The following is a 26783-nucleotide window of genomic DNA, read 5'->3' on the forward strand; positions in this document are numbered from 1 at the left end:
TCCAAGCAGGGCATGCTCGATTACTGCCCCATCAGGTGACATCGAAGGAAGTGCTCAAAGTTTCCCACTCAGTCGTGCCAGATTACATATGCATAGTAAGATTTCAGTAGCTCTCGATGCCACGCCAATGCTTCATTGAGTAATTTGTTTTCCAGTTATGTACAAGTTGTATTAGCTGTAATGGGATTTGCAATTGGTAAATGTATCCATAAATGCCACTGCCATTTAAGTTAAGAGCATGTCAATAAAATTATGTTTAACAGGAGGGGACTCTCCTTGTTTGATGGCACTGCCTTAGCTACGATATTTAATATAAGGCAGAACACTTAATTTAATTATGACGTGTATGCATGCCATTAATACCACTATGTTACATGAAAAAACCACCATGTATTTTCTCACCTTGCATATATCGTCTGCAATTAGGGCCATCGCAAGTAGGAGAGGGGGCATAGGTGACTTTAGGGCTCGGTCCCTGAACTTTCCAGATCCATCTATACTTCAGCAATATTGATTTATAGATTTTGAACGGCAAGCAAGCCTACCATTAATGATGAAACAGCTTGCTTTATTAAAACATTAGATGTTGCAAAATGTTTTTGCCTTCCCAAAAGCACATTTGTTGCTTAATTACTTGGAAACAGGTGCATATTCCACCTAACAATCCACAGGGCCCACATTATGTTCCCACCCAGATTTTACACTAACACCTCACATGCCTGTCTGCTACTTCATTGTTGGACTTGGCCCTTCCTATAAGAGTCATCCTCAGACGTTTACCATCCTGGTTTCTGAACCTGTTTTTGTTGAGTTTTAGGACTCTGTGCACTTTACAACAGCTAACCAGTGCTAATGTACTAGTGCTCTTTCCTGAAAACTTGGTAAAATTGGCTTACACTCAATTGGCCTATTTAGTTTACTTGTAAGTCTCTAGTAAAGTAGTACTGCGTACCTAGGGTCTGTAAATGAAATACTACTAATTGTGCTATAGCACTGATTGTGCCACCCATTAAGGTGCCCTTTAAACATGCCTCAGGTGTGCAATTGCAGCCTGTGTTTGCAGCTTTAAGCTGCAATGTCGACATGGCAAATTAAACCTTTTGCCAGGACTAAACCTTCCTTTTTAATACATATAAGTCAACCCTAGGGTGGGCCATGGACAGCCCAGAGGGCAGGGTACTGTGTATTAAAAAAGTTGGACATGTACTTTTACATTTTAGATGTCATGTTGAAATTCGTTTTTCACCACTGCAAGGCCTACCTCTCCCATAGGATAATATTCCGGCTACATTATTACATTTAATAAGCTGTAATTTCCAAATGGGAACTGTAGGACTTGACCTTTTTGGCTAAAGTTCCCTAAACTTTTTGCCTCACCCTAGACCGTTTTCCTGACATAGAATTGCCAACTTAGATGCTTTGGGTACTTTGCCACTGCTGATCAGTGTCAAAGTACAAGTGTTCCCTGTGTAAAGTGTAATGGTAATTGGTTGGCCATGATTGGTATGTTTGCCTTACTAGTAAAGTCCCTGGTGATGTGCACTGTGTGTGCCAGGGCTAGGAATGCAAAGGCACGCGGAGAAGGGAACTCAGGCCTGCAGCGTAGGGCCTGCGCGTAGTTTGCTAAGTTAGCATGTTGTCCTGACAAGTGCAACCACTTGTCAGGCCTTATTTCCCCTTTTGCATACACAGTGGGCACCCCTGTGGTAGGTCCCAGAACTCCTGTGCAGGCTGCAGTGTAAGTAAAAGGCAGGACATATACTGAGGTATGTGCTATGTCCTGACAGTGAAACACACTGTAAATTACCTTTCACCCGACCAAATATTGCCTCACACTCACTCGTCCATTCAAATTTAGAGTTTTTCTTTAATAAGGACCGCATGTTAAAAACTTTACATGCAAAATTCTGAATGAATTTTGCGCAGTACTCAGCCATGCCTAAGATTGATCTCACCTCCTCCTTGTTAGTTGGAGCAGACAAATCAACTATTGCATTCACTAAAGCTAAGTTGGGTTTAACACCATCTTCACTGATAACATGCCCTAAATAGGATACACTTCTCTGTGCAAATTTACACTTACTGATTTCAACAGTTAATCCAACATCTTGTAACACACTCAAAACATCCTTAACTTTGCTATCATGCTCCTGAAAAAATCTGACCCCACTTATTTGCCCGAAAAACTTGTGCATGAGGCGCCGGAAGATGGCAGCCGCCGGAGCAAGACCAAAAGGCATGCGTTTGAATTGGTAGCAGCCATAAGGTGTTATGAAAGCAGTAAGATTCCTTGATTCAGGCAATAAGTGAACCTGATGGTAAGTCCCGGAAAGATCAATGGTGGAAAACCAAGTAGGGTCCCCTAATTTTGTGTGTGAGCAGAGGCTAAGAGACTACAGACATTGTTGTGCACTGAGCCCGGACCCTTTGGCTTGCAGCTTGGTTTCCCCCCGCCGCCGCCGCAGTTTGTCATCGCGAGCGGCCGCCGAGCGGGGGAAACTACACCTCCCAGACGCCCTGAGGACCACGCCCCCCTACACCACGCGCCCAGCGGCGCACAAAAGACCGCGAGAACTGCGGTGGAGCGGGTCCCCTAATTTTGTGTGTGAGCAGAGGCTAAGAGACTACAGACATTGTTGTGCACTGAGCCCGGACCCTTTGGCTTGCAGCTTGGTTTCCCCCCATCACCGCAGTTTGTCATCGCGAGCGGCCGCAGAGCGGGGGAAACTACACCTCCAAGACGCCCTCAGGGCCACGCCCCCCTACACCACGCGCCCAGCGGCGTACAAAAGACCGCGAGAACTGCGGTGGAGTGGGTCCCCTAATTTTGTTTGTGAGCAGAGGCTAAGAGACTACAGACATTGTTGTGCACTGAGCCCGGACCCTTTGGCTTGCAGCTTGGTTTCCCCCCGCCGCCGCAGTTTGTCATCGCGAGCGGCCGCCGAGCGGGGGAAACTACACCTCCCAGACGCCCTGAGGACCACGCCCCCTACACCACGCGCCCAGCGGCGCACAAAAGACCGCGAGAACTCTCGCGTCGCGGGACGCGCGCAGGCATCGCCGGGAGGAGCCCGGGACAAGGGCGGGGCCGTCTGCGGCCGTCCGAGGCCTGGAGAGGCAGGGCAGGGCAGGGCCACCCCCCTGATAAGCGTGACTCTGGTTAGTGCACCACTGTGCTATTGACATTTCACATTGACTGTTGTTATGGCTGTGAATCGTAAAAATGCACATGCCATGGGGGAGGGAGTGGTAGGAACAATGGATGCTTTTTTAATTAGAGCAGGATCTGTATTACAACGCGAGATAAGTTTAGCGGAAAAACGGCTTTCCCAAGGTTTAGCTGAGGCACAGAAAAGATCCTCATTGGGAGCTATTAGCAATGCTAGGTCGCCCGCTGCAAACCCCAACCCTGTACCCCTTATTAGGGGGACAGGTCAGGCTCCAGGGTTGGGTAGCACACATGATAACATAAACATATCCACTGATGATCCAAGTGAAACCGAGTACGGTGGGCTCCCCCATGCTCCCTTGACCCCTTCTTCTGATATGGCTACTCTTCCTCCTCCTGGTACTTTACCGGATACACTAAATTCCTCACGTTTGTCTAATACACCTAGGACCTCCGTGACTACCTCATCTGAGGAAGTTACTCCCAAGTTTACTCCATCTCTGGCAGCAAGACTTCGCTCTCACTGTGGAGTGGCAGAACATAAAGTACAAGGTAAGGGTACAAAGAAAACTCTACCAAATCCTACTACTAGAAACAAACCAAACAGTAAGGAAGTTGGGGGTGCGAGACCAAAAACTACTTATGCTAATGCTAGGGTCAAGCAAGGGATTACATTAAAATCTATGGGTACCCAAAAGGAAAGCTTTATCCCACCACTTGATGTAGGGTTAGAAAGAAGGTTCGCCACCTTAGAAGCATCACTGAAGGACTCCCTAGAATTATTGTTTAGGGGGACAGTGGCCGAAATAGAAAAGGATCTGATAGCAAGCCTGCCACAATTTACTGCGAGAATTGAGCATATGTGCAAAAATCTGAGGATTGCGGGGAATAGTTCCACACACCAAAAGAGCAACCTCTCACCATTACCCATGTTAGTAGATAAGGAAGAGGAGAGTTTGCTGCTACCTACAAAAACTCTAGAAAGTCCTGCTAATTTAATCGGCGGGGACAAGGGCATAAGCAAGGCGGGACCAAACACTGGAAGTATAGCTAGTTTACCAACCCAGGGAAGCACAAGCAAGGTACCAGATAAACCCAAAGTTTATAGCCCGAAAGGTACTGACTTGATGCCAAGTTCCGATGTTTTGCAATTACCACCGGCATCTTCCCCTTATGTAATCATCTTAGCTGGGGTACCCTCATTGAAAAGAAGCCAAACTGAATCTTGGCATAGCCTACGAAATAAGGTTGTCAATTGGCTAGTCAGATTTAAAAGATTTCAACCGGAGAACAGAGAAGATATTTTGATGGTTCGCAGAGTGTGGTGGTTGGGTCACTCCTCAAAAAACATCAGCGGAGATTGTGTGGTTATCAATCTTAGACGCCCTCAGCAAGCCAGGAGGATTTTGGAAACAATGGAGGAACCCCAGGGTGAAAGTACGCTTATTAGCGTACTTCCCTTGGGTTACTTCTATAAACCAAGGCATGTAGGGGCACCAAGACATCAGCTTCCCTTTACCCCCCTAGAAAATAGATTTGAGGGTTTCAACACTCTAGAGGAGGTAGATTGTCTAACCACATCATATTCCTCTATACCTTCCCCCATTAATACTAGCATGGAGTTTACTCTGGGAAGAATGTCACAACCACTACCTTCTCCGCAATCGGTGAAAGACAATAGTAGGTCTGTTAAAATTTGTGGGGATGGCATTTTGAGATCAGATGTTAATGACTACAGTAAAACGGGGGTAGACCCAACACCGACTAGAACAGGGTCTTCCACTTCCCTAGCTGGCCAACAAGACTTAACTTCTCCCACACTCAGTAGAAATCTTGAAGTCAAAATGTTGTCCTGGAATATTGCAGGCTTATCCAGGAACCTCCAGGACAGTATCTGCGGTAATTACCTTGACGAAAATGATATAATACTCTTACAGGAAACCTGGTCTCTGGATATTCCACATAGGTTGGGATACAAAACTTTCTTTTGCGAAGCCACCCCTTCTGTAAGAGGAAGGGCTTCTGGGGGCTTGGTGATCTGGATAAAAATCGATTTACAAATTGAAGTCACTCCGCTTTCCATCGGATCCCGTGACTTGTTAGGTGTCAAAATAATGACCAGAGAAAAAAAGATTGTGTATTTAATAAATGCATATAATAGGCCCGGCCCTTTAAATAAGGCATCTGGGCTGATTGACCAACTGGATCTCTTTCTTAATACTCTGGGTCCTAACTCACAAATAATTATAGGAGGGGACTTGAACTGTAAATATGAGCCAAAATTGGGATTAGATGGTTTATTTGACGAACTAGACAAGGCAAGCAATATCCCCGCTTTAGACAGCAATGGGGAGGTAAAATGTACTGTTGCGGCATGCCAAATCGTACAACTAACTGTAGGGCACGATTTAAGGGCTTGTAACAGTCGTTTCCAGTCAGATAGACCAGCGGCCCCTACATTTTGTAGAGGAAATGCCAAGTCCCATATAGATTTCATAATGGTCTCCATGAGTTCGTGGCACTTAATTGCTGATTTCAAGGTTGGGTATAGGACTGAGAGTGATCACTTACCGTTACAATTAACCCTGGATCCTCAGCCTTTCAAAATTAACACAGTTACAGAAATAGCGCCCAAGGGGTATGATGGTGAACCTCAGATAAGTAATAATAGGCGTGCACTAAGATGGCCATATATCTTAGCCAAGGAGGCATCTATGACATGTATTTATAATACCTTTGCCGATAAAGTTGCTACATGCCAAGATCTCTCCTTAGGTGATCATGGAGTATTAGATATGCACCTTAATTTGGTTGATGCTCAAACTCCTCTTCTGAGTAAAATCTATGAGAAGGGGGATAGATCCCATAACACCAACTTAGAACATGGCAACTCATGGTACAATAAAGAGTGCCCTGTAGCTAAGTCTCTCCTGATCCAGGCAGTTAAAACTAAGGATTCAAAGGGAATCAGAGATACCAGACAAGCTTATAAGAAAACCCTTTCCTATTCAAAAAAAGCTTGGAATGAGGAAATCTGGGCGGATCTACTTATGGCAGCCAAAATGAAGGATCAAGCCACTTTTTGGAGCCTAATATCAAAAGGAAATAAGTCGGGCAGATCCTGTAAGGACACCTTCCTTGATGAAAAAACATGGAGAGATCACTTTCTTAAGTTATACTCCCTAAACAAAGAGGGGCTCCCCATAGCTGAACAGGTGGTCTCTTTGCCACTACAGACTACTAATCTATACTTCAGCCTAGAGGAGACTGTCCAGGCGATACAGGCCATCAAACCAGGGAAAGCGCCGGGACCTGATAAGATCCCTGGCGATCTACTCAATCATGATATAGAAGTCTGGGGACCGTATATTAATTTCTTGTGCAACACCATAGCAGCAGGTACTCCAATTCCAGAGTCCTGGAAGGGGGCTGAAATCATAACGATTTTTAAAAAAGGAGATCGTTATGATCCAGCAAATTATCGCCCAATTAGCTTGATAGATCTTATTCAAAAAGTGTATGCCAGACACATTTTAAATAGGCTTTTAGAGTGGATGGATGACTCCCAGATACTATCCAAATATCAGGCAGGGTTCAGAGCAAAAGTCAGCACTGTAGACCAGGTTTTTAGGTTTACTTGCATTGTTTGGAAATATATCAAAATTAAGAAGGGCAGTTTGTATGTTGCTTTTATGGACCTGAGGGCTGCGTTGGATCTTGTCCCTCGTACACTTTTATGGGAAACATTAGCAAACATAGGGGTACCTGGTGAATTACTTATAGAATTAATCAGACTCCACACAGGGAACTACGCCAAAGTAAGATAGGGGAAGGGAGGGGAGTTAACACAGGCCATACCAGTGAGACAGGGCGTACGCCAAGGTTGCGTGTTGGCGCCTACGCTCTTCACACTTTTTGTTAACGATATACTCACGTACTTAGGGAACTGTGCAAATGACTCTCCAAAACTAAGGGGCTAATTGATTCCAGCACTACTTTTTGCTGATGATACCATCCTCATTTCACAGACCCCAAAGGGACTCCAAAATTTGGTGAATTGCTTTTATAGTTACTGCGTGGATAAAGGATTGGAAATTAATTCTTCAAAAACTAAGTACATGTCTATAAATCCCCAGAATACCTTTAGGAAAAATTTGGCCCTAAACAACCGAAAACTAGAACTTGTGGGGAGTTTTAATTATTTGGGAAATATGTTGGACAGTAAACTATCCTGGAAAGGGCAGCTTGAAAAAAGCAGGATAGCCCTACGTCAGAACTCAATGCCCGTTCTAAAAATTCACGGTGGTAGCCAATCTAAGCCCATCACTCCAGCGTTGGAAGTATTCAAAGCAAAGGCCCAATCAGCAGGACTCTATGGGGCTGAGATTTGGGGACCATCCTGCAAAAAGAATTTTGAACGGGATGAAAACATCTTTATACGGAGGTTGTTAAAAATTCCGTCTAGAACCCCCCTAGTTCCTGTGTTTTTGGATGTTGCTATCAAACGTACAGACCATCATGCTATTTTAAGGCCTCTATTGTATTGGATTAAGATATGGATCACTCCTGAGTTGGACAACTATATATGTGGCCTGATAGAAATTATGCAGTTCGATGGGCACAAAAATATCCCTTGGTTCAAACATATTTCACTCTGGACAAATAGATTAGGGTTATCCCATTATTGGGATGAGCCCTTGACACTGACACCCTCTTGTAAAAAATCTTTAAAGTCTGCATTCTGGTCTTATATAAGTAACCCACTAGTACAGGGCACATCATTTGGTTCACTTACCCAAAAGTTTTAAATTTTTAAAGATACTGTTTCCTTTGAACCCTTCATGGATGAGATTGGACCACCAATAGCAAAAAGTTTATATTTACAGTTTAGATACGGGGTCCTACAGATAAATGCAAATACATCCAGGTGGGGGGGGGGGGGGAAACGCGGGTACTCCCCTATGTATCTCCTGTACACAGCAGGCGAAGGAAGATGATGTTCATCTATTCTTCTTCTGCCCGTTATATAAGTTGCCCAGGGTTCGCTGGATTAGACCTTTATGCAGGAATATGGGTGTTAGGTCTTGTAAAGATGCTGAACGTATATTGAGGACCAATACTACTCAAGTGATTGTGTTTTGCATATCTAGGTTCCTATATAATGTTTTCTTAATCAGGAAGAAGGCTGGGCTCAAATTATAGTGCAATTGAACTGTTTATTTAACTTCTGCTTTGTAAATACTAAGTGCTGCTAATACATTTTAAACTGGCTTTTAAACACATTTTATTATATTTATGAAGTAAATTGAATGTTTTTAGGGCATAATTTATAAAGCTGATAAATTGTATATCTTTTTCCCCAAAATTTTTGTAAATGGACTATGGAGTTAATAACAATATGTAATGTTTTTATCTTGTGCTTTTATGGCTAATGTTAGCCGAAATAAAGTTGAAACAAACAAACAAACAAACAAACAAGTAGAACCCTTGAGAGACAATTCCATTTCATGGATCTTAAGCAGTGGAAACCTATCAATGACAATGTTGTTATTTAAGTGGGGCAAATCAATGCACAAACGGATCTTGACATTCCCCTTGCGTGCCACCACCACCACCAGAGAAATCCATTCAGAACTTTAAACTTCCTCAATCACATTCTTCTCAATCAACCCCTCTAACTCTTTAGCAACTTCATCTCTTATTAATATAGGAATGGGCCTCACTTTACATATCTTGGCTACCGCATTCTTTTTAAGAACAATAGTGTGCTCAAACCCTTTAAGAGCACCTCATTCTTTATTGAAAACATTGGGAAACATGCTACTCATTCCCTCCTGTAGTTTACTTGAATGATCCACAATGAGTACTTTCTCCTCACTGTTTGGGTCTAAAATAATATGCAAATTCTTTTGGTCCATCCAACCTAGGACAGAGGGACCAAACTGAGCTACATGAAGTTTCCCTCTCGCTGACCTTCCCTTGAACAAGAACGTTAACCATCTGAAACCTAACATGTTAATCTTTTCCCCAGCAAAACTCAATGGATTGACATCGGTGGGAATTAATTGCTGGCCTATTTTCTTAACAAATTTCTCCTTCCAAATTCCGTTGTTAATTATTGTATATGGTGACCCTGAGTCAGCAAAAATCTTGATAGGTACTCCTCCTATGGACATCTAACACACAGGTATTTCCTTAACTGAACTATCTGTGATATTATTCACAAAATTGCCTTGCTAATTCTTCATACACTCCCATTCAGGATTCTCATTCTCAACCTCAACTTCAGTAGGAGTGTCATCCTCGCACAGGAATTTTACATTTCGTTTCCTCCTTCTACACATCTTACTAAAATGACCAATAAGACCACAAATGCTACATTTCTTTTTCTTAGCTGGGCAATTCCTGCTGATCGCTAAAAGATCCTTGTTGCGACAGCAATAACAATGTATGTCCTCTGGTTTTTTTCTCTCCAAGAACTCCTTTATGCTTGATTAGAGTTCCTGGCAACATTTTGTTGTGGTTGTCCACGGTTCGTGTTTTGGATTTTGAAAACACTTCCATTATCCTTATCCGACTCCTTAAGTTGTGTAGCGCATCTTCCAGACATTTCAGCCTTCTTACTATGGATAATACATCCTCCAAAGGTGCATCACCATTTATCCATAAGCGATCTTGGATGGCAGAATTACTACAGTGCATGACAAGCTGATCCTGTAGAAAGTCTTCATGTAAATTCCCAAACTTAAAGTCAATTGCAAATCTCTTTAGTTCATATACGTATTGATCTACCAATTCACTGTTGTTCTGTTTCCTTTGGAAGAATTTATAGCGAATAACACTAATGCAAACTTTAGGTGCAAAGTACTTATCTAAGTCTTTTAAAGCTGCTTCAAAAACATTAATTGCTCCACTTATAACCATCTTAGGCATATGAGTATTCTTTTTCAAACCTACAGGTCCTAAGGAATGTAACAAAGTTATTTTCATTTGATCGGCTTTCATTTTGCCTGCCTCATCAACAGCTTTGATGTAGGTAACAAAATACTCCTTCCACTTCAGCCACTCCATTGCCGGATGTAGTCCTCTAGACCAAAAGGAATGGGATGACTGATTGTAAAATTTTGTTGAGCCATGACTGCCTCTTCCTGCAGATGGCCTTCTTCCATACAATCAATTCACACTCAAAAGGTTCTTATTAAAGCTTGGAAGTAACACTCCCACCAAGAGTAGAAAAACAAAAAGTGTAAGCAACTTCAAAATGTATAATTACACTATTAAATATGGCAACGAGGAAAAAAATATATATATACTAATCCGCCATGCCCAACATCCGCACCTGTTCCGCTTGTTGAATCTCTGTGTAAATATGAGCTCCAAACGATGCTGCTCAGTGAAGTGCAACTCCGTGAATGCTCTGAGTTGCTATGGCAACCACCAAAAACAAATGGCTGTCCCGTAGGTCACGTAGCGTAACCCCGCACAAAGGCGTGTCATTCAAAGTGTGCCCTGCCGTTATGCACATCACAACAGTCCGTCACAGCTGAATTAGCATGCTCTTCATGATCTGTGGCTGGTCTGCAGTTTGCTGTTTTAACCAAGGAAGAGGCTGTTGGAACTGTGCTTGGTGTGCTGGGTCCCCCTGCTTGACCAAGACTGTGCTTTGTGCTATGTCTTGTTACCCCAAGGGCCCGAGGTGAGCTGGCTCCCTGTTTGGAAACACAGTAACATAAAAGTTTCCAGAGAAGTTTCAAGCAATGCGGTGGGCGCATGTTGTGGCAGCTTGAGACCCTCGGAAGGTGTGCTCTGTGATCTTGGACACACGGAGGAGAAGTGAGTCTCTGACATGCTGGGTGTGTGTCGTAGTGCACAGGAGGCGCAGGTGAAGAGCGCCTGGTCAACGTGTGCATTGAAGGTGAAGTGAGTCTTGGACGCGCTGGGTGCATGTCGTGTTGCACCGCAGACGTTAGTGAAGAGCGCCTGGTCAGCGTGAGCACCGAAGCGGAAGGTAGACTCGGACGTGCAGGGTGCGCGTCGTGATGCACCGCAGGCGCTATTGAAGGGCGCCTGATCAGCATGTGCATCGAAGGTGGAGTGAGTCTCGGATGAGCAGGGTGCTTGTCATGGTGCACAGGAGGCGTTGGTGAGGTGCACCTGATCAATGTGTGCATTAGAAGTGGAGTGAGTCTCAGACGCGCAGGGTGCGTGTCGGGGTGTACCGGAGGTGTTGGTGAAGAGCGCCTGGTCATCGAGTGCACCAGAGGAGAAGTGAGGCTCGGATACGGTGAGCGTGTCGTGGTGTGGCCGAAGGCGTTGGTGAAGAACGCCTGGATATTGGGGCACCGGCGTCAGAGTAAGTCTCAGTGTAGCAGTGTGCGTGCTTTGGTGCAACCTAGGACTGTGGAGGTGATCGGCTGATCATTGTGTGCACTGAAAGAAAGTGAGTTTCTGCAGTACGGTGTGCGGATCTCAGTGCCAACTGAGACCGCAGGAAGGAGTGCCTGGTGAGCATGCACTCGGAGTCGACGTGGAGTCCCATCAGCGTTGGGTTTGTGGCTTTATGCCAGAGGAGACCCGGAGGGTGCTGTGGTGAATGTGCACCTGGAGTAAAGTAATCCCAGGGTCGTGGGGTACGTGTGCCTTGTGGCCGCCTGAGACCATCCTAATAGTTGCAGCCCGGACCGGCAGCCCCAGAGGAGTTGAGCTGCCAGGCCGAGCCGCTGAAGCCCATTGAGAAATTCTGCATGGAAGGCCCAGTTTGCTGAAGTAGAAGAGGAGAGTGGGATCGCGCCTCCCAGGTAACGTGGATCAATACCTGGGCGGGGTGCGGGCTCGGGGGACACTTTCTTGGCCTCTCAGTTCTTCTGCCGTTGTGAGCCTTTGCTTCAGCTCAGATTTTGGGGCCTGTACTGACAAAAGGAGTGGCAGTACTAGGGCCCGAGTAAGAAGCTGTACTTTATGTCATCGTTGATACATGTGGGGGGCAACTGTTATCAAAGAGGCTGATTGTCGTAATACACTTTGCCAATATTGCTGCTAACGAACTGCCGGACTGTCTTATGACGCCTGACATTATTTCTGCATAATGAAGTACACAATTGTAGCGCTACGCATTGCATTATTTCTCCACTGCAAAGTACATGATTGTAGCGGCCCGCATTGCATTATTTCTTCATTGTGTAGTTACGCATTGCATTATTCCTTAATTGCAAAGTATATGATTGTAACGGCCTACATTGCATTATTTCTTCATTGCAAAGTACGTGATTGGCGTGTGACGCATTGCATTATTCCTTCATTGTGCAGTACATGATTGTAGCGGTACACATTGTATTATTTCTCCCATTGCAAGGTACCGAGGTGTATTGTTACACATTGTATTATACCTCCTATGCACAGCACAGGATTTTATCATTACGCAGTGGACTATTGTTTGTCCATTGCAACGTGTGTGATTCTAGCATTGCGACCAGCATAGCATTTTGAAAGTGGTGGTTGGGATTTGAACCTACGAGCCAGCAGAAATTAATATTATCCTTTTTTATATCTTGGCTTTGGTATTGTGTGGTCTAAACATATATTTTTTTATAAAAAGTTTATACTCGTTTTTATCAAACTCGTGTGGAGTCCATTTGTGGTTTCACCAGGGGGTTGTTGTGGGTGTGGTTGCACATAGTGTGCAGTCATGCCTTGGAGATAGGCTTGGCTGCTCGTGCCATGCTACAAATGGGGGGAGCAGGGCTATCTCAAACGGTGTCCTTACTTGGCTTAACGTTGAGTGAGGAGTCTCGGGTCTTGCATTTGGTGACTGTGGTGCGGGACGGGGGACTCCGGCTTCCAGCAGGAACAGATAACCAGTTCTTTTTTGCTGTCTTTAGAATTGTAATGAAAAATCCTAAATTATGGTGAAGTCGGATTTTAAATAACAATTTTGAAAATGCTACTTTTAGAAAGTTGGCATTTTCCTGTCTTAGCCATTTTGTACCTGCAGCCTGTCTCTGGGTCAGATGACTGAATGTATTTGACAGTTGCGCTTTATGTATACCTCCTAGAACGCCACACACAATAGTGAGCTTAGGTGTGCCTGGGAAGGCCATCACAGGATAATAGGGTGGAGCGGGTCACAGCCCTACTTACACTTGAATAGGCTGTGTCCTGCTTCTACACAAAGGGCTGCATACCACCTGTAGTTAGTCTGGAGCCAGAACACGGAAGGCAGGATGCTTGGGGACTTCAAAGGGGATTTCTAGATGTTTTTCCGACCTTCCAGAGGAAGGGCACCAGGTATAAATTTGAACCCTAGACATCAACTCTTCGGTACACTTCTGAATCTGTGCATAGTCTGCCAGGAAGAAGGACTGCAGTGCTGCTGAAAGGACTGCCACTGTTTTGAACTGTTGCTCTGAAAGAACTGCTGGCCTTCTACCTGCTGTCCTCGTGCCTGGGTGAGGACTGCTCAAGCATCTGTTGAACTCAGGACCCCAAAGTGACTCGAGGGCTTGATGGCTGGCTTCCTGACTTCAGCTTCAGGGACAGAAGGCTCCAGCAACCTTGACCCCAGTACTTGGACTCTGCCATCTGTGAGTCTACCCTGCCAAGTGGTGCCACCCAGTCCTGGACACTTGAAAGTGGGTCTAAGGTGCTCTGCCACCCTCTGTGGATCCAGAGGAACCGACCAATTCTGCTCTGCTGTGCGGCCCAAACCTCAAGCAGAAACGACTGAGGAAGTTCCATCAGAAAGACCTGCTTCACTTTGCAGCCCGCTGCCTCATTGGAACTACCTTTATGTGACACATCTTCAGTGTAGGCCCTTGCACTCCTTGACGATTGCAGCCTCGACTACAGATTCTGCATCGCAGCCTTGCAGCTCCTAGGAACAAATGTCTTGCCTTAACTGCGCAACACATCCTCAACGCCAGGCTACGCATCGGAAGCTCTCGTAGAAGGGAATCTTGACAATGACAAAGAACCTCGCACCACAGCCTCGCTGCATCTCAGAACTGACGCATTGCTTTGGCTGCTCAACGCATCTTTGGCGCAGACCCTCACAACGCTCTGCAAAACCATAATTTAAAGTACTTTGTTCAGCTGGCCTGACTGGGTCCTTATAGCCAGCCCATGCTCCAGTGTTCCAGTGTGGTCGGCCTTAACTTGTAGCTTTGTCCCGTTCCAGGGTGACCATATATCTACAGTTGGCACCATGTGCTCTTTGGAGCTAATTTCACAGAAGTCTTTAAAATTGCATCTCTCCTGTTCCACTGATTGGATTTTTGTTGTTTGGGTTGTATTCATTCACTCTAGTCTTGGTGTGGGATCCTTTATGTGTGTTGCTGCTTTTCACTTTATTACTATTTGAAGAGTTGCACAAATAAATTATACATAGCCTCTAAATTAAGCTTGATTACTCTGTTCCAAGCAACCAGAGGGTTGAGCACAGGTTAATTTAGGGTTGGCTTGTTCCTCACCATGCAAAGATTGTGGTTGCTGTTTGACCGGTGGTCAACCCAACAACACCCTTTCTTACACATACCTTTGTTGTAAAATGGGCTTAGCAAATAGCATATCCTGATTAGTTAAGGCAGAAGTTCCAACAAATGTCAGAGGTCATTTGTTTTTTCGGACTCAACCTAAAGACTTTGTGCAAAGTTTCAATGCTTTTGTATGACCCATTATCCTCCAATCCCAAGCTGGGCATAGTTACTGTTCAACTGTATCTGAGGAAGTTCTTTCCTTACCTTTAATCATGCTTACGTCGTTAGCCCCATCGCCGATGGCCAGAGTAACCGCCTTCTTGTACTTCTTCACTAGCTGCACCACCTGGGCCTTCTGGAGGGGTGTCACGCGGCAGCAGATAACAGCTCGACACATACATGCTGTCCTGAGCAGCTCCTGCTCCATGTTCTCCTCCAATGCGTAGGCCTGTGGGGGAGGAAAAGAGCTCAAAGTATGAAGCTTTCAACACCATAAAAGGGCCTGGATTGAGGGGAAGCAACCTACTGTTCTGTCCGGGGGCATTGTGTGATTTGCAAACTCACATCAGGGAGCATGCTTCAGTAAGGGAACAGCCTACAGCTGTGACATCACTGGCCACTTGCTTCAGCAGAGCATTTACTCATTCAGGGTTAACTGCAGGCCAAGTCCCTCTCTTTGTTATGGTTGTGTTGGGAAGGTGGTGTGTGTGTGTGTGTTTGTGTGTGTGTAAGGGCAGGATGATATTGAGAAACTGTAAGAGGTGTTTACATAACACTATTGAAAGAGACAGACAGGTCGGAAAATTAATCAGTTATTTAAATTAAGGTGCAATTGTGTCACTTTAAGGCACATTGATTAGAAATGTGCTGAGGGCCAGAAGTGAGATAAGATAGTGAGGTCCAGGAATCTGAGAAGACCAGCTAGTTCAGAAAAACGAGGAAATGTTCTTAAGGAATTAGAGATATTATGAGGGGATCAGTAAAACTTCCTCAACTAGATGCAGGCAATCTCGCTGAGGAGCCAACGGGTCCAGGCAGAGAAATGACTGGCGGTATATATTAAGAAGGGGAATGCAGGGCCTGTAATAGCACTGCCAGAAAAATATGTGGAAAGGCCTAGAATACAGTGAATACCGTAAAGGTGTGGGTGCAACAGAGCCAAAAGAGGTGTTTAATGGAAGGCAGCTGTACGGTTCAAAAAAGTTTGTGGAAGTTTACTCTTTAGTGCCATAACCGAGGCAAAGAAGCATATGTAATGTTAGTCTAGATAAGTACAATACATGGATCTGATCTCACAAAATGTATATTCCTGGATCAAAATAGATCATCAAGAAATGAATACCTAATAGCTGCTACCCAAGGCATCAAATGGGTCTTGAGTTTTCAAACTAGTGAATCATGGAGGCAAAGAAAGTATTTTATTTGACACTCTACCCAACCGGGTCCCTCTTTGTGTAAGCTCTGATTCGGATGGCCGAGAGACCTGAGATTTTCATATAAAGATCATGCAAGAAAAGCTTGGAAACTTTACCCTCCAGGTAGAGAGGGCAAGGCTTCACTTTTCCCAGCCCCACTATTCTAGTGTCCAGCATAAGTAAAATATTAGCAGAAAATGCTCTTGTGGGGGAAGCAAAGCCTATTTAAAATATAATTTAACATGATATAGTAAGAGCAACCAAGGGGCATATAAGACGATGGTCACTTGAGTGATATTGAAAATTCTATTATATTTTAGCGACTTATTCTGGGGTGACAGGCCAGGACTGGTGGTTCAATCATGCTCATGTTGTAGCAGGCAGTGTTAAGGATTTTTTTAATGACAAGCTGAGGAGAAAGACTTTTAATTGGAGAAGTGTGGCTCACTGGTTAGAGGAGGCAGACCTGGAAGCAGAGGTCAGCCCGGGACCAGGGTTCAATTCCCGGCTCAACGGGTCTTGAGTCCGAAAATGTCCACGGACTCGACAATTCTCGCTCCGGTGCCTACTCGATTCATGGGTTCATACTCTGCGACTCTGGGCAATAGCTTGCTTAATCTCCACAACGGCCCCTCGCGGTGGGATGCCTGGCTTTCACCTTGTGGATACCCTGCTGGGGTATCTCACAGGGGAATACCAGGACGGGTTCCCTAAGCAAGCGCTTATTATTATTATTATTATATTTGATTTTGTAGAGCCTCAGCTACCCGTGGGTTTCCCGGCGCTAGGAGAACAGAAGTAAAAGAGGGCAACGGAAGTAAAGGAATCGGTTACAGAGAAAACAGCCAGGTTTCCACACCTTTGCGGAACTTGATATAAGATGTTTCAGACCGCAAAGGGATGGGAAGCGAGTTCCAGAGCGCGGGTGCCAGGCTTAGATACCGGGTCGGTGATTTGCGCTATATAAATACATGTACATTTAAGCCAAACTCACCAAAACATTATAAAGTGTTGCTAATATCCAATTAATCTACTAGTACTTTGCAGCAAGTGGTAAGTTTACACCAGGATACTTAAGGATAACCATACTATGGGGCATAGATGACCAGACATTGCTCCCCAAGACGGATTAGACCTCGTGAAATCAGCCACCTCTATCCCCTCCTAACCTGCCTCATAGTTTATACTTTGGTTTCAGCAGCCTGGGTCTGACCCGACAACGGAATGTAAAGTATTAAACATCTTAAAGTGTCGCTCCTTACCAAACTGTGTCCATTGATGATTATTCCGTAACTCTCTTCGTCATCCACATCCTCATCTGGTAACATCTGAGATTTCTTTTTAGGTGACTGAATATGGATGGTGACCGCATCAGTGTCAAGAAAGGATTCTGGTTTCATTTTGCGCCTTGCACTCCTAATGGGGGATAGAAACTACAATTAACAACCTGCATTTCACTACACTAGGTTATCTCTGCAGTTATCCCACAGGGACCAAGGGCAGGAATATCAGAATCCTATGGGAGATCAATCAGCGCTTCTGCAATGGACGCTGATCATCAGTACATGGCGTAAAGACTATGCAGAGGCAGACTAGGGACGATGGATGTGTATGCTGTAATACATTTTACCCACAGGTCTTTATCACCATCCCTTTGATATTGTTGAGATGGTCATGGAGCAAAAAAGTCTACATTAGGTGTAATAGGTCTATGGCAATTCATATAATGGTTATCTGCATTTATTGGCTCTATGTAGGCAAAAAAGAGGAAGCTGTGGGTACACTCCGACAAAACAGCATTATTGATTCTCTAGTGCGTACATTGGATTTAATAGTCCTTCCGCTCTCACTGATCTCCCAGTATAAATTATTTATTGCATTTCACAGTTTGTCTAGCACAACAGATAGCAGGATTCGATAGCCCACATTTTCAAGTCCCAGTTCAGTATGGTTATTCATGCTGTAAAACAGTTCATGGCATGTTGATGTGGATTCACTGTAACTCCTAATTTGTCCTTCACTTCATATAGAGCTCATCGGTAGACCGCAGATGGCTCAATGTTCAGAAAGCAAACTGCTTCAATACCCATTCAGATAACAGACTGTGTTGCTAGAGAGAGGCTTCTCCAGAACATCGACCAGGTATTGTCTCTAAAAAGCCAAAACTTGAATCCACAACCTGTGTTGTGGCTGCACGTCCATAAACCACCATTGACGATTCCAAGGTGTGGCCATGACTTCCTCTGTCTCAGGTCCCCTACTTTAATGTGGAGCTTGAAATTCTTTATTTCACGGTTCATCTGTTGCATCAGCCTATACGATTCAGTAGCCCAAAATGCCCACCCTCATTACCAGGCACTCTGACTCCTTCCGCCACATGCCTCTGGCCTTCCTTCCTTCTACATCATTAAGGCTCATGCTTGTAGGCCCCGGTGAGCAGAGAGAGAGAGACATTGGCTGCCTCAGGTCTGCATTGAATGAGACAGGCGTCACGGTGGTGGGTCACACCCACCACCGTGGGCATCATCCACCATTCCGCTAGCTTCCTCGGGTCTAGACAGAACTAGTTTAGAAGGGAAAGATCGGGGAGACGCCAGGTAATCAACTGCGGTTCCACCACATCTGGATGCTTCTGGTTACATGGGGAAGATGTTGTATCTGTGACCCCTCCTTATGATTCTTCCTTCAAGTCACCAGGCACACATGGGTGATATCAGAGCAGTGAAAACATGTTTCATGTTTCACTTGTATAAGGTAAAATCAGAGAAGAGCTGGGTTCCAAAGCTGGGTGCAATCCAGAGGCTCTCACAGACGTCATTGCAAATAGCAGACATTTCTGCCAGCTTTTGTATCTGCTGTGGCATCACTACAGCTGACAATCACTTTAGTTGACACCTTACCCACGGACATTGTAAATTTCTTAGGCTCAATAGTGAGACGTGCACAGAAACAGGGGTACTTTATTAAATTGAGAAGTAACAGTTATATATTATAAAAGTTCTAGTTAAATCCTAATTTGTATTTATTTCAAAATAAGAATAGATTACAAGGTCTAAGCATGTCAACGTGTCAATAATGCCAGGCGCGCGTCCCATGCTCGATGTCCCTTACAAATGAGGCATAAAGAGGCCTGGGCCAGCCAGGGGTTGCTTGTGCTCCAATCTACAGTGAACATAGCAGCTCTGTCTGGACAGTTGCTGTTGGAGCAGAGCCAGGCCTTATTCTAATGTGACTGGACGTGGTCTGGCGGGACACAGTGGTCCAAAACACAGAGCACTGGAACAGAACCCCAAATGATTGCCAGTGACTGGGATATTTGAAAGTAAAGTTTCTATTCACTGCATTTGTGTATCATCACTTTAGCAACTGCTTCAAGTAAGGGGATGTCCACTTGAGGATCATTAGAGATGGTGGGAATTATTTCTTCTTCAAAAATCTGTTTGAAGACATAAATTTGTAGGAGTTATGGGTTTGTGAATGAACTAAATTGAACAACTGTGCATTACATACATATCTAAGTCTGTTAAACGTGTACATATTTTCTAGCACAGCGTACAGAAGCTTCTTATGTCTGATCGCAATCGCTGCTAAAGGGCTGAAACGTTCAGGAGGCGGCCCTGCAAGGATAATGACCAAGCAAGCAGCATGCAGGTCTCTGTGCGGGTACCACCCTCAGCTTTCTTACAGGGCTACATGAGACGCGCATACGGAAACTATCGATGACCGGACTCAAGAGATTGCATGGACGGTGATGAGTGATGAGCGAATGATGCATTGGCATTGACTCCCTATTGTTTGAATACCTGAGTTCTTCCAGCACTTCCTCTGGGCTGTTCCCTCTGATGATGAACACCTCTTTCATCTCGTCCTGCAGCATGTTGCAGGCATAGCCAATGTTCTCCGCCGTCTCTACGAAAGGAAAGAGGCCAGTCAGTATGTGTCTCTGTAGTCTATAGTTCTCATGCAGTGCTTACATACTCATGTTGCATCCATTCAAACAAATTAATTCATATAAATTATTTTATTGATTTTATAAATGTGATGACCAACAACATTTGTGACAGTGTGCATGTCACTGCAATGTTCCACGCATGCATGCATGGACGTCAATTCACCAAAATTGCACGAGTAGCGGAAGTAACATCAAACACATCCATTCACACCTGATGACATCACACGGTTGAATCCTTGTCTCGCTCATCCCTTTAACAGGTGGCAGCTGTAGAATCCTTTCCCCCCCCAGCACCGGCCAGGTTACTGTCACTGAACTTATGTCACCTTTATGTTAAAGAGGTGGTAATATGAGCAGCTGTATTTTTGGTTATTGTCACATTAACATATAAATGACCAAACTATCTGCACTGGAAGAATCTGGGTTTTGGACTTACTGCCCAGAACTGAAATTATACCCAGTGCTTGCTCCTTGTTCTGAAGCAGATTCATTCATTCAACTACCAATTATCTTTCTCCCAAGCAGCAAATCTTGTGGTAGATGGTGTTGTGACTTCAATCTGCATTCCATGCCAAGGTGGTGTGGTTATTATTTAATTCCACTCTAGCGCCCCATAGTAGCTTTGCCCTGTTCTAGGATATTGTGGTGGCACTATAATATTATACTAAAGTGATTGACATTTTAATAGCACACATTAGCTCCCCCTCCTAGTTCGCTATGTACAAGTTACTATCTTATTCTTTGTTGACCCCTTTCGATTGTAACCTTTTTGTTTGGTATGCCTATTTTATATGTGTTTTAGTTGGTATTCATATTTGATGCCTGTACTGCAAGAGTTACCTTCCTTCCCCCCCCAAATGTAAAGCCCTCTGATATCCTTCGGGATCATGTTCGCGCTATATAAAACTTTATAAATAAATAGCAGCTTGAATCCTAGATTGGCAGGTCCAGGATTCCCTGTGGGAGACTTTGTTCATCGAGTGCTCAATGTGTTTACATCCTCTTCAAGCGCTTTCAATGTCAAACTCAGCATGGGCCGCACCTCCAGAGGTCTCTCCGGGTGCACCAGACATGGTCCACATACTTCCTTTGCAGGGCCAATGGAGGTGCCTTCACCTTCCGCAGGAGTTCCCTTAATCCCAGAAAAAGAAAGGGGGAACAGCTTCCACTTCATTCGTCTTCTGAAGATCTGATCCCTGAAGAACAAGCACCTTATCCCTGGATCTATAATATTTTCAATAATGAATTCTTAACAGCATCAACAACAATTTCTACCTGATCAAGGACAGACTCTCAGGTTACTGGGTATACTGATGAGTACAATAATCCTTGCTTAGTGGACTGTGCCATGATATTTTCTGCCTGTGGGCCATATAGGTAAAACGCCAGTTACATACAATCCACTGCCACAGAGGCGTTCATGAACACCTCTGACTCATCCACCATAACCTGTAGACATGATACACTTCTACAGGTTTCTAAGGAGCATTTGAAAACCACATCTACAGTGTAACTTGAATATTGATGCTGGTGAAGGCTCCTTAGGGCTTCCTAAAACCCCCAGGGAAATTATTGTATTCAGGAGGCACAGCTCTAAAAATCTTCTAACCCTCCCAAATCGCCATTAAAGGGCCTAGACCGAGTCGGCAAGCTTCAGCTTCCTGACATCCTTGAAATCATTTGGATTTTCATATTAAACAGGCCATATGTTTTTCGGTCATCTTTCCTAGGCTGCGTAGATGAATTTTGTCCCATGTGGATGTTGTGTAAACCCTGTGATTTTGCATTTACCTGATATGATTATGACCTATAGGGGAAGCACTCTTGGTAGAAAATATAACACAGCCTTGGTTTATCATCTAGTTGCACCATTTTCACTTATTTTGAGACGTAACAAGATAAGGGGCAAATGCCCTCTGCGTCATTGCAAAAACATTTTGTGGCTATCATCAAGAAAAACAGCCCGGTTTATCAGATCAGTGCCTTGTGGACAGTGGTTTGAGACCAAATGTTACATTTATCCACATCGTTGATTTGGTCTGTTAATGCTTTAGACTTCATACCCTCTAAGCGGACTGTTTGTGGCAAGGTCTTTAATGGGGATGCAAGATAACAGTGCATTTAGAGGGAGGCAAAATGTATCAAAGTAACTCCAGAGTTTCATGAAAAGTGGAATGGAGGCAGAGCATTAGGAGGACGGGAGGTACACCGGGCGAGTAACCCTTCCATGAGTAACCCTTCCAAGCTCGCTAATTCCACAGGAATATCACTGTTGCTGGGGCCATTCTGTTTGTTTGGTTCAGTCCATGAACAAGGGACAGGACATTGTTTCAGCAGGTTACCTGTAGTCGAAAGGCTCGATCTAGATTGGATGCATTTTTATGGAAGATTTTCCCTCTCATACTATTCAAAGTTTACGAGTAAATGATTGGTATGGTCTTATTTAAAATGCTGTGGGAGTGCTATACAATGGAACAACTTCAGTTGCAAAAACAAAACACTAGTAATTGTAATAAATGACATTATTTGTGAACATGTGTGTCTTCACAAATATATAAATGTTATCCTCTGCCTTAAAAGAAATCAAAACTTCACCTTTACTGTAAAAACACACCTCAACAGGGCGGTAGAGAAGCAACTGCTGTTCGGTAAAAATTAATGCCAACTGAGGTAGTTTTTAGTGAAGGTATTTCTCTCACTGGGATATAGCCAACATGATCCTCTCAGATTTTGGATCATCATGGGCAAGGCTGGACTAGCTATATTTTACTGAGCATCTTTTTAATCTTTCACCAAATCGCTGAGCGCCATAATTAAAGTCAATGTCTCTAATATGTGTAGTCCTAGAAATGCAATATAAGTATTCCTAGATTTCTGGATGTATTTTTTTATATTCTCTCACTGATGTGGGTGGCTTTTGTGTCCAGCTAGGAGCATGAAAAATATTTATTTTTCTTTGGAAAAATACTATTGATAATAAAATGTAGTGAAATGCAAGAGGTTAGCTGTTTATTGGAATACCCTAAGGTGACACTTACCTTGTTTGTCCCCAGTGAGCACCCATATCTTTATGTTGGCTTTGGACAGTGTTTCGATAGTCTGAGGAACCCCATCCTGAAGTTTATCCTCAATGGCGGTGGCACCTAGTAACTTCCAGTAAGACATGAAACACATTTTACAAAATATAGTTGGCTTCTCAACACAAAAACCTGAACTATCTTTAAAAAATGGGCACATGAATGCTATACAGTCTTTGCATATAACACCAGAAAAAGTATTTCAAAAGGTTAAGGTTTTGCTGTGCTGTTTCTTATGTGAACCATCTTCACTTATGCGTCATACTCTAACACATATAAATGAATATGTCCAGGTCTCGCACAGCTATGTGGGTATACATTGCAAGTGCATAGTCTGACACATATAAACGAATATCTTTGGGTCTCGCACAGCAGTGTCGGTATGCATTGCAAGTGCATAGCCTGACACATATAAACCAATATCTTAAGGCCTCGCACAGTGGTGTGAGTATACATTGCAAGTGCATAGTCTGACACATATAAACGAATATCTTAAGGCCTCGCACAGTGGTGTGAGTATACATTGCAAGTGCATAGTCTGACACATAAACAAATATTATTAGGTCTCCGTCAGCGGTGTGGGTATACATTGCAAGTGCATAGCCTGACACACATAAACAAATTCCTTCAGGTCTTGCCCTGTGGTGTGGGTGCACACTGCAAGTGCATGGCCTGACACATATAATTGAATGTCTTCAGGTCTCGCACAGCTGGGTGGGTACATATTGAAGTGCATAGCCTGACACATATGAACAAATATCCTGGGGCCTCGCACAGCGCTGTGGGTATACATTGCATGTGCATAGCCTAACACATATAAACGAATATCTTCAGGTCTCACAAAGCGGTGTGGGTATACATTACAAGTGGATTGTCTGACACGTATAAACAAATATCTTCAGGTCTCACACTGTGCAGTGTGGGTATACATTGCATAGCTTATAACATATATACGAATATCTTCAGGTCTCCCACAGCAGTGTGGGTATACATTGCATGTGCATAGGACACCGCCTGTTACATGTGTTGTTACTCGGTAGGTTTTAATTACAGCCTCCGAATACTATTTTCTCCTAATGTTTTTTTAATCTTTATAGCACGTGTGCCAAACGCATTTGCAATGCAATAGGTCTTGCATTTGCGAGAGTTTAAGCTATTAGCATTGTAAATGCCTTTTATTTATCTGTTTTAAAAACAACATAAAAATAAAAGGCATTGTCTTTTACAATGCTAATAGCTCAAACTCTCGTAAATACGAGACCTATTGCATTGCAAATGCTTGTTGCTCCTTGCAGCAAGATGTTTATCAGGATCTATCAGGACTTATCTCTTTTTCCTGCCCCGATGTCAGGTGCTTTGCTGTACTTCAACATTAATTGTTATTTTCCATTAAGAGCTACAAGATTGCCAAGATATTTTTTGTCCTTATAGATTTCTTTCTATATGGGACCCTCTTACGGAGACACAACACCATTCATGTGTACTGTGATGTGCAAGGTGGCATTGTTTCTACTGGGAGGAGTGCACCTCTACCTCCTGAATCAAGCAGGAAACTGAACAGTCTTTCACAGTGTCCAGTCCTCTTTGGCGTTGGGGATCCTTTGACCACACATGTTAGTTATTATCGCATCTCCTAACGCTGGCTATCCACACAGCAAATGCGGCATGATTTAAAACAAATAGATCACACTATTAAATAATTCTATCCAACGCTACAAGTTACTTTTCGTTTTATGCCGGATGGCATAAACTGATAGGGAGTAACTTCTCAACAAAAAGAGACAGAATATTTGTGAAGATGCTGCGAGTTTCCCTTATATTGTTATTGACTGGGATCCCAGCTATATGAAATACAACCAACATAGTGCCATGACAAGAAGAGTTTAACTAAAAGTAATTGTGCATCCATAATAGAGATAATCTATGTCTCTCAACTACTTGCAAACAGTGTCAATATGACACCAATAAGCTTCTACTGACGGAGTCCTGATGAAGGCCTAGTCCAAACGCGTTGTTTCTGTTTTCCAACAAGCCGCCAGTCTCTGTATAACTAGTCATTCATGACACATGAGTTTTCAACTTTTGATTAAATTAGTAAATTGAATAAAAAAGAATAATAGGACAAGAACAATGTGCATGCAAATGAATTGAAAATTGAAATGTATTTACTGTCTAAGCAAGAAAGTACATGTGGTTCTTAGAAGATTACAAGTTTTGTATAATTTATTTATCATTGTGTAATAATTTATAAAAATATGTTTCTATGCTAAAAAAAGATATGCGAATATCAAAGAAAAAATAATAAACCATTTATATAAATTTTTATTGTGTATCAGACATTTACATTCAGAGCATATGTATTCCCTGTTAGTCTAGAGTAAACATGTTGTCTTCAGGTAGAACACACTGTGCCCGGTGTCCTTGTATTTCCTCAGTAGCTTTGCTGTACTTCACCATTAATTGTTATTTTCCATTAAGAGCTACAAGATTGCCAAGATATTTTTTGACCTTATAGATTTCTTTCTATATGGGACCCTCTTATGGAGACACGACAGCATTCATGTGTACTGTGATGTACAAGGTGGCATTGTTTCTACTGGGAGGAGTGACCCTCTACCTCCTGAATCAAGCAGGAAACTTAACAGTCTATCACAGAGTCCAGGCCTTGACACAAATTTAGTGAGTCAACCATGGATACTGTTAGTTCTATAGCACTCACTTAATCAATGGGCACTAAAACTGAGGGTTTTATTTAGAGTTTGGCATAGTGTAAACCACTCCATAAATCAGAGTGCTCTTGCTCCACCAAACTTATGGTTTACCGCTGGTGCTTAGTTTGTAAAACAAAAAAAGAAATGCCAGAGCCTTTGTCAGGATGTTGCTGCAGCCTGCACTACCCATTGCCCCCACTGGCGCTGCCAATGACAGTACTACCACTACTAGCCATCACATTCATATACCAATACCAACCCAAATCGACTCTCTGCTTTTCGGGTATGTGGGGTCATCGATGAAACTGGGACTGGTTATTCACATTTCCCCCACAATGACTATGCTGAACAATTGGATTCCTTGATTGCCAAATATTACCTACATTTACTAAATTATGAATGTGACGATAATGGAGAACCTATTCCAACATTTATAGGGAGGAATTCTGTCTCAGTTATTGATCACATCTTAATATCCGCTAATGCATGCAAGTGGTATACCATACCAAGGGTTGTTTGTACGGGTTTGAGTGGCCATAACTGTATTATGCTGACAGTTTCTTTCTGGAGGGAGGCCAGTGAAATAACTAATAGATGGGTTACCAATATTGCCCCAACTAGACCTAACGGGGTCCCTATGAAATGGGATGGAGTAGAGCCGACTGTAATTTTACATGATATCTGCTTCAAGGGCTTTAATGCTATTACATACTGTTTAGAAGATGTGGTTACTCCATATCAGCTACTCTATAGTTGTATTAGTATCTCCAACATATTAGACGACCTTCTGAATCGCCCGATTTCAAAAGGTCCTGTTAAATGTAGAGGGTGGTTTAACCACGCATGCACCACTGCCTCTAGGGATCTGAAATTGGCCCTATGTGAAAGACATGGAGATTATCCGCTAATTAAATTACTTGGATTTAAATGTAAAGAGGTGCTCACAACTAGGAAGAAAGAACTCCAGGACATGGCGTGCTCAAATTTG

The 26783-nt window shown here is 43.5% G+C and overlaps 1 protein-coding gene across 3 annotated transcripts in view; it reads right to left on the reverse strand.

The window, feature by feature from the left end:
* LOC147726133 (phospholipid-transporting ATPase ID-like) overlaps window positions 1-26783 on the reverse strand; it is a 795656-nt gene that overhangs the window by 36470 nt on the left and 732403 nt on the right. For all 3 annotated transcript variants that reach the window (XM_086960237.1, XM_086960240.1, XM_086960239.1), the window contains exons 19-22: window positions 23046-23157; window positions 19859-19964; window positions 17318-17471; window positions 14905-15088 (exon numbers count right to left, since the gene is read on the reverse strand). In XM_086960237.1, coding sequence (XP_086816363.1) covers window positions 14905-15088; window positions 17318-17471; window positions 19859-19964; window positions 23046-23157 — 556 coding nt within the window. The remainder of the gene's footprint in view (window positions 1-14904; window positions 15089-17317; window positions 17472-19858; window positions 19965-23045; window positions 23158-26783) is intronic.

The sequence above is a fragment of the Lissotriton vulgaris genome, chromosome 3_1, assembly GCF_964263255.1.
Source record: "Lissotriton vulgaris chromosome 3_1, aLisVul1.2, whole genome shotgun sequence".
NCBI lineage: Eukaryota > Metazoa > Chordata > Amphibia > Caudata > Salamandridae > Lissotriton > Lissotriton vulgaris.